Raw genomic sequence first — 13,309 nt, 5'->3', positions numbered from 1 at the left:
TGCAGATAACACCACCCTTATGGCAGAAAGTGAAGAGGAATTAAAGGGCCTCTTGATGAAGGTGAAAGAGGAGAATGACAAAACTGGCTTAAAACTCAGTATTCAAAAACTAAGATCATGGTATCCGGTCCCATCACTTCATGGCAAATAGATGGGAAAAGTGCCAGAAAAAGAAACAGTGACAGACTTTATTTTCTTGGGCTCCAAAATCACTATGGACGGTAACTGCAGCCATGAAATTAAGACACTTGCTCCTTGGAAGAAAAGCTATGAAAAGCTAGACAACCTATTAAATAGCCAAGACATCAGTTTGCCAACAAAAGTTCACCTAGTCAAAGCTATGTTTTTCCAACAGCCATGTATGGATGTTAGAGCTAGACCATAAAGAAGGCTAAGTGCCAAAGAATTCATGCTTTTGAATTGTGCTGTTGGAGAAGACTCTTGAGAGTCCCTTGGGCAGCAAGGAAATCAAACCAGTCAATCCTAAGGGAAATCAACCCTGAATATTCATTGGAGGGACTGATGTTGAAGCTAAAGCTCCAATACTTTGGCCACCTGATATGAAGAGCCAACTCACTGGAAAAGACCCTGATGCTGGGAAAGATTGAAAGCAGGAGGAGAAGGGGACGACAGAGGATGAGATGGTTGGATGGCATCATCAACTCAATGGACCTCATTGAGCTTGAGCAAATTCCAGGAGATGGTGATGGACAGGGAAGCCTGGTGTGCTGCAGTCCATGGGGTCACAAAGGGTCGGACACGACCGAGAGATGGAGCAACAACAACACTATGTGTAAGTGGATCACCTTGCTGTGCACCTGAGACACTACTTGAATATAATATATATATAAAGAAAAAAATTAAGAACAGAACTACCATTAAGATCCAGCTATCCCACTTCTGGGCATTTATACAAAGAATACAAAAACGCTAATTTGAAAAGATATACACACCCTTTGTTTATTCCAACAATATTTTACACTGGCCAAAATATGGAAATAACCGTAAGAGCCCATCAACAAATGAATAACGATATGACACACGTTCACACACACACACACACATGTAATAGAATACTACTCAGAAAAAAAAAAAACTTGCCATTTGTGACAACATGGATAGACTTGGAGTGTATTAAGTGAAACAAGTCAGAGAAAGACATATACCCTGTGACTGTGGAATATAAAAAACAAATGACCAAAATAAATGAGCAAATTAGACCAAACCTAAACAACACACAGAAGCAGAGTAGCGGTTACCAGAGGGGGAAGGGCTGGGGTGGGTGGAGAGAAGATCAACTGTATGGTAACAGCAGAAAACTCAGTTTTCCTGGTGAGCACACTGCAGGTACACAAAAGCAGAAATACAATGTTCATATGCAATTTACATAATGTTACAAACTAACGTTACAACAATAAAGAATTAAAAACAAAAACAAAAGCCAGAGGCTGATTTAAATAAGAAACTTAACTCAAGGCAAAGGGCAAGAGATAGAAGTCGCATTTCACCTGTACTCTAAAGGATAATTAGGAGTAGTCAGGTATTTACAGGGTGTCAGGAATGGAAGTTTATAGAAGGCAGAGAAAATCTAAGAGCAAACGGTTAAGAAATGAAAAACAGGGGCTTCCCTGGCGGTGTGGTGATAAAGAAATCCGCCTGCCAATGTAGGAGACATGGGTTCAATCCCTTATTTGGGGACGATCCCACATGCCATGGAGCAACTAAGCATGTGGGCCACAACTAGAGAGCCTGTGTTCTAGAAGAGTCCAGGAGCCACAACTACCAAAGCCTGCATGCCCCACAGTCCATGCTCCACAACAAGAGGAGCCCCTGCTTGCCGCGACTCAAGAAAAGCCCACGCAGCAACAAAGACCCAGCATGGTCAAAAATTCATACATATAGGTAAAATTTTTAAAAAAGATTTCAGTCATTGGGTACACTTGGGAAAAGATGAAGATAAGAATGAAGACACACAGAGGGCTAAATTATGGAGGGTCTTACGTGTTTTGCGAAGGAATTTGAAATGTTTTCTATAGGTGATGTATGTCTTAATGAAGGACTTTTATCTGGGAAATAATAAGACCACTTTGGAAAGACCATACTGGGGTACTTTGGAAGACAAAAGGAAAAAAGTAGAATCAAGGTCAACAAGGTTGGTAGTGCAACAGTTTACATAAAGAGCAATGACGGCTTTTAAATAAATGTGATGACAATGAAGGAAGAAACAGATTTGAAAATTAGGAAGAATGGCAAATAAATAAACCATATATCTTCACTTCCTACACCTGTGTTGAGACAGTACTGTGTTAGAACTGTGCTCATCTCTTCAAAAGTGCAGAAGCTAAGAAAAAAGGTGCAGGAATTATGATTTTATCTTTTTACCCCTTGAAACATAGCACAGTGCCTGGCTTCCAGTAACTACTCAATAACTTTTTTTTTTAAAGAATAAATAAATGCATGCTAGCTAGCCAATTAGCTTGCGTTAAATATAATACAACCAAGATGGTAGGTAAATCCTTATGATCTCAAAGAAGTAACCAAGGATCTAGCCTTCGCCTGGCTAGTCAAGTAACCTTTCTCTTATTACTATGGACTCGTGCTAAAATCAAACATTTGGATAAAAACAAAGTACTTCGCAGACAAAGGAGGGCTATCAGATACACAGAGCTATCAGAAAAAAATGGAAAAATCGATTAGTTCTGTCTGAGAGAAAGCAGCAGAAATAGGAGCGATTTCTGAAAAGATTAACATATGGAAGACAAAGGAAGGATTTAGGCAGATGACAGCATGTGCAGAGGCATGAAAAAGATGACATATTTAGGAAACATTAAGTTCCATTTCAAAATTCAAATTCCTAGCTGAAAAAATAGAAACACTAAAACAGATACTGTACACAGTTACAAATGTTTATACTGACAATGACCAAAATTTGATAATGTTCATATGCAATAAATTAATTTTCTTACTTTTTACAACAAAGTTCAAATGTATTTTGTTAAAAAGAAAACAAAGAATGATTTAGCATTCCTGTAAGTCCACTTCATATATTTATTAAACTTTTTTTTTTAAATAAAATGACTGACAAACATGACCAATTTAGCCCTTGTGTTAAACACAACACACAAACATCACACACACAAAAATAACTTTTTCTAAAAAGAAACATATTTATCAATATCTAAAAAATACATAGGAGAACACGGACTGTATGAAATTGAGCACCTTTGCATGTGAAATTCCTTACCTGATAAGCACTTCTATTAGAGACCATGTCCCTTTCATACAAGTTGGACACTGAAACAATTCTAAGTAATATGTTGACATGGCTGGGGACTTCCAAGGAGGGTGAAGGTGAAGAAGAGCTGACAATATATGAAAGTATCGACCAGAAAACGTATCTATGTTATCCTATTATTTAAAAACAAAGAAAGAAAGAAAACAAGATGACTAAAAGTACCGTTTTACCAGCTAACTTAGTTTAAAACTCTAATAACCCAGATCTAACTTTCTTGGCAAAAATATGTGTTTGGACAAAGGAGAACAGATGGGAGCATGATGTTTAGCTAATTGAATACTGACTGCAACTGAGAGAAGCATACTCTAAACATGCATCTGCGTATTAGACAATCTCAGCTATTGGGACTAACTTATATAAAATGTCCATTTACTTCTCATGATTATACTGAGATTGAGTCCCCAAATGTGACTTGAAATAAACTAAAGAAACTTTACATGCAACATTCTGACTTATTACCAATGTTAGTCTGACACAGCTTAAACCTGTTTTTTCTTCTAATTGGTACCTTGATAAAGAATATAACTAGAAATCTATCTTGATAGAAATCTACCTTTGAAAAGGTGTTTTCATTGGTTTTCACAGTTAAAAGAGTAAATTCAGTACCTACATATACTATGAATAAAAATGATTACCAATGTACTGAGTAATTTACTAAATGACCTTCTAGATCTCTGAAATTTGATTACTGCCACAGAAAAAAAATTCTGAGAAAAATATTAAAACAATTTAATTTAAAAACAAAAGAAACAGTAATAAATGGGTGTCTCATTTCTTATTAAAATGAGGGAAACAAACAAGGAAGAGAAAACAACAAATATATACATAATAATATAAACATACAAAACTAACTATAAATATGCAAAAAGAGAAAATTTGCATTTTAACATTCTTTGAAAGACCATCAATACGTAAGACTGCTCTTACCTGTAGAATGTTTTCTAGAAGAGCATGGAGAAGATAAACAGGAGGGATATAATGTGCTTGCAAAGAGGAAAGTTCCTCAATTGCTTCTTTAAAAAACTGTCCTTCTATGAGGCTTTCAATTAAATTTAATATTCCTCGTGGAAATTCAGCATTTTTAACCTACAAAAGGAAAGATTCTATGACTCAAAAGGAAGAGGAAAATTCTGATACGAAATTTTGAATTAGTAAGGAGCCTGAATTTCCTCATCTGTACAATGTACAATCTCTGGTCTCACTACTTCACTAGATTGTTTTGTGGTTCAAAAAGAATGATTTATATGAATGTGTTTTACAACAATAAAATTATACCATAAAACATATACATTGTTAATTGTTCTATTTATCAGTCTTTGTCACCTTGAATAGTATAGGGAAATAGTACCTCTAAAGAAAACTTCAAAAGGCATTTGCAAAGTCTGGCTGCTAATGAGACTTCAGTTAGAAGTACAACTACACATAGTTCTTTTTTTTAATTAAAAAAAAATATTTATTTATTTTTAATTGATTGATGATTGCTTTACAATACTGGTTTGATTTCTGTCATACATCAACATGAATTAACCGTATGTTTACATATGTCCCTTCTCTCTTGAATTTCCCTCCCACCTTCCGCCCATTTCCACCCTTCTAAGTTATTACAGAGCTTCAGTTTGAGTTTCCAGAGTCATACAGCAAATTCCCATTGGCTATCTATTTACACATGTTAGTGCATATACACACAGTTCTAATTCAGGTGCAAAATTACTTTTTGGTGTTCTTTTAAACTTATAAGCAAACTTTGTCTATTAACATATACTGAATATATTAAGACATCATCAAGTACAATCAATACTTGCAAAAAGTAACAATTGCTGTAACATAAAATTACTCTACAGAGGCACATTAACACAACTCTAAGAGTTCCACAAAATACATCCTGCTTGATCAAAATATTTTTAACAATAAAAGTGACTACTTTGAACTAGTTGAGAATCAAGAATACTGTGAAAAACTAAATAGAATAAAGAAGTCAATTTTGAAGGAATGAAGGATACAAAGAAAATAATATACTTTTATAAATATTATACTGAAAATTTAATCTAAGTAGTAATTATAAAAGCTATGAAATGTTATGAATAGAGATACACAACTCACCTGTGATGCGCACAAGTTTTTAATTCTTATCAATTTTTATTATTGCATAGAATTTTTTTTGAGCTTTGATAGAATACTATTTTTTTTTTCATATCTGATGAGAGAAACTACATTTCAAGTCCGATAGGAATCTTTGCCTTGCTGACAGCACATTTCTTTACATAAAAAAAAAAAACCCACCTAAAAATAGGGGATTCCCTGGTGGCTCAGTGGTAAAGAATCCACCTGCCAATACAGGAGACACAGTAAGGATCTGCCTTAATCTGGGAAGATCCCACACGCTGCGGGATCTTGGGCCCTAGAGCCTGGGCCCTAGAGCCCGAGCCCCGTAACAAGAGAAGGCACGGCAAGGAGCAAGCCGAGCACTGCAGCAAGAGGAGCCCTGGCTCACCAACACTGGAGAAAAGCCTGTGCAGCGATGGAGACCCAGCACAGCCAAAACAAACAAACAAACAAAACAGAATAATAAAACGTAAAGCTTCTTTTTGCCCGCATTACTATCTTACTCCAAATCTCTTACCTCAACATTGTATGCCGGTTGTTTATCTATTCTAATGCCACGGTATCTTACAGCCTACAACACAGAAATCATTAATTAAACATTTTTAGGTCAAAAAATACACTTCAACTTACAAAGTTTAAAACCTTGGCCAAACGTACAAAACAGATTTGGGAAGACATTAATAGATGTAATTGATCTGATTCTTATGTTTACTAGTGACCTCTAATCTACCATTTTAGGGACATGGCACTTTCTTGAGTATGAACAGTTTCTTTTTTCCCCCTTTCTAAAATAAAAGAGATTAAAAAATAAGGTCATATTCACTTTTAAGACTTGAAGAGGTCCACTGTCCTTAGTACTTGAATTATTAGAAATATAAATGGAGAGAGCATTTTGTACAAAAAATACATAGGAAAAAATGTAGTCGTGTTTTATACATAATCACAGGTAAAATCTTCCTCTATTGTTGTCAAATATCTCTAAGTTTGTACTTGTTTAAAAAATTATACTGGAAAAATATTTGCAACAAACAGATATTTGCAACAAACATGAAAAGAAATAACACCCTGATTACATCAAGAGTTCTAGAAGCAATGGTATAAAACCACCTACTGGAAAAATACAGAAAATGCCAACAAGCAACTGGCAGAAGAAAAAATACACAAGTGGCAAGTGAAGGCATAAAATATGCTCCATCTTGCTACTAACACAAGGAATACAAATGAAAATATCTGGCTTCCACTTAAGATATAGAAAGCTGGAAGGAGAGGCATTCCCACATTACAAACAAGAAAAAGCTGGAAAGTCTATGAAACCCTAATTGTACCTGAACCCTTCTGACAGCAGAGGTGTTAGTGCAACCAACTAAACAGAAATATGAAGACAGACAGGAGCCTCCAAGGACATGAGTACTGCTTTATCTGAGACAGTGGATTAGGAAGAGGAGGACTCCGATACAGTAGGTAAGAAAATGTGAGCTTAAATTTGTTGCCACTTGCTAATGGCTAAGTGTGGGACACAGTGAGAGAACAAAACCCTTGGGAATCAATAAAATGAGGGGCGTTTGCACTCAATGGCATGATCTTCTCCATGGACCTCACTGTGTACTCAGGGAAAGGAAAAGGGACAGGATGGGAGGCTAAAGTCAGTCTCCCAGCTGGTGAAGGCTGAAATGTGAAAGAAAAGTGGCTGCTGTGGTCAAGGCAGCAAATGTTAGTATGTACTATCAGGACACAGATGAAAACCAGTAACCTGCTGAATAAAGGCAGGGGAAAAAAAGTCCTTTACTCTGAAGATGGGGAGAAAAGATGGTGATCCCACACCATTAGGGACACCCCATTATTTGGGGCAGGGCAAGAACCCTGAAAAAGCCCTTCCCCCAAACCCAGGGCACCTCAAAGCTTTCCTCAAACTGAGGCTAAACCAAGAAACATCAACAACTTAGGAAGGTTTAGAAAATTCATAATTTCTCCATGACGTCACTGAGTTATAAACAGCAGAGAATTCATCAATTTACATTTTCTTACTCATTGTCCAAATACAATAATTACTATTTACAAAAATTAATGAACTAAGAAAATTATGTTAAGACATATTAAATATAATAAAATGACTCATTATTGTTATTACTATATTATATATTGGTAACACTGCAGAATGACAAGAAAACTACACAAAGCCAAATTCTACCTGAGCTCTATATATGTGTTTCCTTAAGGCATTCTTTAGGTCAACAATATCCACATTTGTCCTGATATCCTTGGTTTTTGATTCTTTGGCATGACCAGCAAAAACAGAATTCTTCCTTTCTTTCTGTATACGTATAAGAACTACTTTAGACAATGTACCAAAGAGTGCTAACACAAATGCTAAGTATCAAATGGACAACATAACACCAGAACATATTCATGCAGTGTTAATTACAGCAAAGATACATACAACCATATTAGAAAAAGATTACACAATGAAATTTAAAAAAATTAAAAATAGTATGTTTTAATTGGAAAGTTTTACCTGATATTTACATGTTCCCTTCCTTACGCATTTTCCTTTTAACCTATTCCAAATCTTTTCTGAAACCTCTCTTATTTTTGTTGTCATGCTCCCACAAAAATGGGGCTTCCCAGGTGGCACACTGGTGAAGAATCCGCCTGCCAATGCAGGAGATGTGGGTTTGATCCCTGGAGTAGCAAATGGCAACCCACTCCAGTATTCTTGCCTGGAGAATACCATGGACAGAGGAGCCGGGCAGGCTACAGTTCACAGGGTTGCAAAAGTCAGACACGACCGAGCACTCAAACCACAAAACATGATTGTTTATTTACCTTTATCATTTTTCTGAAGATCCTTCTGAATACATGTAAACATGCTATGGTTTATACGGTAAAACAAAATTATACTCTAGAACAATTAGCTCAAGAAGGATCTCGTTTAAAAGAAAAGATATCGGGGCTTCCCTGGTAGCTCAGTGGTAAAGAATCCACCTGCAGGAGACAATGATTCTATCTCTGATCTGGGAAGATTCCACATGTCACAGAGCAAGGAAGCCCCTGCACCACAAAAATTGAGCTTGTCCAGAGCCCGGGAGCCGCAACTCCTGAGTCCATGTGCCACGACTAACTGACGCCTGCACACCCTCGAGCCAACGCTCTGCAACAAGAGAAGCCACTGTAAGGGGAAACCCACACATTGCGACTAGAGAACAGTCCTTGCTTGCTGCAACTGGAGAAGAGCCCACGCAGCAACAAAGACCCAGCACAGCCAAAAATAAATGAATAAAACAAACATTTAAAAAAAGACAAGCTATCTTATTAATAATGGTCTATTCTATACCGGGGATGAACAAGATAAACTAAAATTTAGATTAGAATGTATTACTCAAACTACATACCATGTATTTTCCATTTTAAAAATTTTACCCTCTTTTCCCAGAACCTTTCTTTTCCTTTTTGTCAGGAAAAATAAAACATATTTGAACACCTTGATCAGTAATTCAAATTATTTCTGTACACATGTAAAAATACTTTCATTGTGAACCAAAGCTAATTATAAAATTATGAATATTATACCAGAAAAAAATGAGAAAATTCTTTCCATAAGATGTACAGGTTACATTTGACACAGCAAACAATCACAAAAACCAGGTTATATGTAAAGGTGATATTAAGGAAGAACCAGAGAAAATTAAAACTTTTAGCTTACAAAATTTTACCTGATCTCTATAAATGTGCTTTCTTAAGGTACTCCTGTCATGTTCAATGTCCTTCCTGGAATCTCTTTCTTTCTCTTTTTTGCGCTTTTTCCTCAAGGTATAAATACTTTGAATATCTTCATCTTTTTTCTTCATTTCCTTCCACATATATTTAAATCAAAATTAAACAAATCTCAACATGAATGATGTACGTTACTAAATCCAAATAAATTCAAGAAGAGTTGGACTTAAAACACATTAAAAAATAGTTATATACAATAGGAAACTTCACCTACTGTTGGAGTGGGTATACATTAGTAAAGTATTTTGGAAAGCTTAGTAGATCATTACTTAGTAGAGTTAAACACGTAGAGTTCTTAGGACCTAGAATTCTCTCAGGCATATATCCTAGGCTAGAGGAACTCTTGAACATGTGCACCAAGAATCAATAAGAAAATGTTCATAGTGCTCATAACAGAAATGCTCATAATTTAAAAAAAAACTAAACAATCCATCAAAAACAAACAAAAAGAAACCCAAATACTTAACAATAGTAAAATGGATAAAAAGTATAACTGTGAAACAATGAAATATATGCACCAGCAAAAAAGCAAGTCACAGAAAATTAAAAATACCATGAACTACAGAAAGTTCATTAACAGGCAAACTTATTGGGAGGGAAAATAACATATTGGTAGGTAGTAAAACTATAATGAAAATCAAGAAAATAATTAAAACAAATTTTAACAGAGGTTACCTATCATGGGTAAGAGGAAGAAAAAGGGACACGGTTTGGAAATGACACACAGCAAGATGTTCAAAAGTTGGGAATGCTCTATTTCTTAACATATATACCTTTTTACTCTTTCAAAAACTGTACACAAATGCTTTATCAACACATACACACACAGTTCAGAAGAAACAACTTCATAAATGACAACATTAGAAAAGAGTATAAAATAATAGATAACTTTTAATTGAGAAGGTCTTACCTGATTTCTGTAAGTATGCCTTCCTAAGGCATTTCTCATTTTAACAAATTTCAAATTTTTCCTAGAATCTCTGAATCTTTCTTTGCTCTGATGTTCAGTCAAAATAGAACTAATAGTAACATCTTCATCATGATTTTTCATTTCTTTCTGCATGTTTGTAAAAATACTTTAGTTAGAGCATACATTAAGCAAAGCGTCAACACAACCAACGCAAGTCAAAACAAAAATCTCACTCAAAAAAACAGGTTTTATAAAACATATACATAAGATTAAACAGAGTATTATGCATTATATTTTAGCTATACTATGATGAAGCAGAAAAATACAGATATTTAGTTCTCGAAGTGTTTGCGCATATACTTAATTTAGGTATTTTGTTAACTTAATCTTTCTTGGAATTTCTGCTTTTTAAAAAAGCTGCCATATGCTTAATCAAAGCAGATTTGGTTATCCTCATTATTTTCCAAGTATTTGTGAAAATACACTGGATATCAAATAGAGTTTTCCCATTATTTAGGCATATCAAATTAAACATCTCAGAAAATCTCTGTATAGGAAATAGATATGATAACATTGTGCTCAATCACTTTGGTCGTGTCTGACTCTTTGCGACCCTGTGGACTGTAGCCCACAGGCTCCTTTGTCCACAGAGATTCTCTAGGCAAAAATACTGGGTTGGGTTGCCATGCCCTCCTTCAGGGGATCTTCTTACCTCAGGGACTGAACCCCCAAACTTATGTCTTCTGCATTGGCAGGCAGGTTCTTTACCACTAGCACCACCTGGGAAGCCCTATAATAATCAATATTATTATACTGTGTGTATGTGTTAGTTGCTCAGTAGAGTTCAACCCTGTGATCCCATGGACTGTAGCCCACCAGACTCTTATCTATATCCATGGAATCCTCCAGGCAAGAAGACTGAAGTGGGTAGCCATTCCCTTCTGTAGGGGATTTCCTCGACCATTAAACAAGATAAAAAGTATTGCAAACTATATTATTTATTCTTTATACAAGGCAACTTATTTAAAAAAATAGAAATTGCTACCTGAATTTGATAATACATTCTTCTGAGTTCTAAAAAGAACAAGATATTTACAGATATATTCTTTTTACTTTTTAAAATTTTGATATAGCTGATGTACAATAATAAGTTATACATGTACAATGTTGCGATTCACACTTTTTAAAGGTTATACTCAGCTTATAATTACTATAAATTACTGGCTATATTCCCTGTGTTGTACAATATATCCTTGCAGCTTACCTCACACGTAACGTTTTGTACCTCTTACTCCCCTAGCCCTGTACTGCACTCTCCTGCCATCACCATTCCCTCTCCGCACTGGTAACCACTAGTTTGTTCTCCATATCTGTGAGTCCATTTCATTTTTGTATTATTCACTAGTTTGCTTTATCTTTTAGATTCCAAATATAAATTATACTGCATTTGTCTTTCTCTGACTTACTTTACTAGTGTAACACCCTCCAAGTCCATCTGTGTGTGCTAAGTCACTTCAGTTGTGGCTGACTCTTTGCCACCTTATGGACCGTAGCCTGCCAGGCTCTTCTGTCCCTGGGATTCTCCAAGCAAGAATACTGGAGTGGGTTGCCATGTCTTCCTCCAGGGGATCTTCTCAACCCAGGGATCAAACCCACAACTCTTGTATCTCCTGCCTTAGCAGGTGGGTTCTTTAACACTAGCACCACCTGGGAATCCAACTCCATCAATGTTGTTTGCAAACACTGATGTTTGCAAACATTGCAAATGCCAAACTTTCATTTTTTTAAACTAATATTTCACTATATATGTGTATAAACACACACACACACATATATATTAATATATATATCCCATCTTCTTTATCCATTCATTTGTTGATGCACACTTAGGTTGCTTTCATATCATGGCAGTTTCTTTTTTTCTCTAATATGCACCCAGGAATGAAACTGCTTAGTCAAATGGTAGTTCCAGTTTTAGTTTTTCTGGGAAACTGCCATATTATTTTCTACAGTGGGTGTACAAATTTATATTCCCACCAACAACTGTATTTTGAAAAAACTAGAAAAAATTGTAAAAATATTTTAAGTGCTTGGAAAGTTTTATTTACTCTCTCCACTTATGATTTTGTAAGGTACTATTTAGTTGCAGAAGTTCCAAATTGTTCCTAAAATTCTCAAGGAAAAAACTTGACAGATGCAGTAAAAACAAATTTTAATTTATTTCTAATCACATTAAAAAATATTCTAGTTTAGACTGTTTTAGTTGCTCCTGCTATCTGAAAAGTTTTAGTTGAGAGCCACATATACACTTTCTGAAGGTACTTTTCATTGCTTCAAGTTCAGAGTCCTTCATGTTTTTGTTTTCCATATTTAATCAAAGTAGAAGTTCCTTATGTCACTGAAGAAAACCTGATCTATATGCAGTAAAATACCTGAATTTAGACCATATATTTAGACCAATACATTATTGCTGACTCCTTTGTAAGACACACATTACATTCAATATAGAGAATTGTTTTAAGTAATTATCATGTGTTGACAACACACTATGTATTAGAAACTGAATTTCTACATGTACATATGTATTACTTCAATAAGAGCTTCAAAACAGACATAGGACAGTATCTATGTTCAAATTACAGACTTAGTATGTTCAAATTATAGACTGAAAATCAGATTTGGGTTCCAATACCAGCTCTGTGATTCCAAAATCAGTGTTTTTTCACCAAATAACACCTCTCCTACAATTTTGAAAGAAAAATCAGAAACATAGAAAATTTCTGTTCTTTTAGATGATAAAATGTTACCTGTGTTCTGCACATGGTCTCTTTTAAGGTACCTTTCATTTCAAGAAATCCCATATTTTCCCGGAAATCATTGCTTTTTTCTTGACTGCTATGGTTCTTCCAAGTAGAATTGGTTTGGGAATCTTCATCGTTATGAATTTCTTTCTGTATGTATGTAAAAATGGTTTGGGCAACCAATTAAGTATAATTTAACATTATATACTCTATATGATATCCAATTTTATAATTGCAAAATATTTTAGAGGTCAAACAAGTAGAAAAAATGCACCTAAATCAAAGTTTATTAAACACTAGTAAATTCCTTGAAGGGGAAAAAAAAAAAAAAATCATTACAACAAAGGTCCTGAATAAAGTAGCAGTAAAAATGTATCTCAAGAAAAGCTAGTGTTTGTTAGTCTAGTAACAGGCAACTCCTTTCATAAA

At 35.0% G+C, this 13,309-nt stretch overlaps 2 protein-coding genes across 9 annotated transcripts in view; one reads left to right on the top strand and one right to left on the bottom strand.

Moving 5' to 3' along the window:
• MCTP1 (multiple C2 and transmembrane domain containing 1) overlaps positions 1-13,309 on the top strand; it is a 1,071,916-nt gene that overhangs the window by 605,652 nt on the left and 452,955 nt on the right. The gene's annotated exons all lie outside the window — the stretch shown is intronic.
• Positions 1-13,309, bottom strand: part of SLF1 (SMC5-SMC6 complex localization factor 1) — a 68,211-nt gene that overhangs the window by 31,696 nt on the left and 23,206 nt on the right. For 6 of the 8 annotated variants that reach the window (XR_003035374.2, XM_024994238.2, XM_024994245.2 and 3 more), the window contains 8 exons: positions 12,887-13,030; positions 10,792-10,869; positions 10,080-10,226; positions 9,109-9,246; positions 7,587-7,709; positions 5,916-5,969; positions 4,223-4,381; positions 3,245-3,408 (listed from right to left, as the gene is read on the bottom strand). Coding sequence is in view for 7 of the 8 variants with exons in the window: in XM_024994238.2 (XP_024850006.1) it covers positions 3,245-3,408; positions 4,223-4,381; positions 5,916-5,969; positions 7,587-7,709; positions 9,109-9,246; positions 10,080-10,226; positions 10,792-10,869; positions 12,887-13,030 (1,007 nt within the window). In the remaining variant the exon portion in view is untranslated. The remainder of the gene's footprint in view (positions 1-3,244; positions 3,409-4,222; positions 4,382-5,915; positions 5,970-7,586; positions 7,710-9,108; positions 9,247-10,079; positions 10,227-10,791; positions 10,870-12,886; positions 13,031-13,309) is intronic. The other 2 variants (NM_001102058.2, XM_024994241.2) reach the window with 2 other exon arrangements.

Source organism: Bos taurus, chromosome 7, assembly GCF_002263795.3.
Source record: "Bos taurus isolate L1 Dominette 01449 registration number 42190680 breed Hereford chromosome 7, ARS-UCD2.0, whole genome shotgun sequence".
In the NCBI taxonomy this organism is placed as follows: domain Eukaryota; kingdom Metazoa; phylum Chordata; class Mammalia; order Artiodactyla; family Bovidae; genus Bos; species Bos taurus.
Note: the sequence above shows the minus strand (reverse complement) of the source record. Positions and strands in the feature narration are given on the sequence as shown.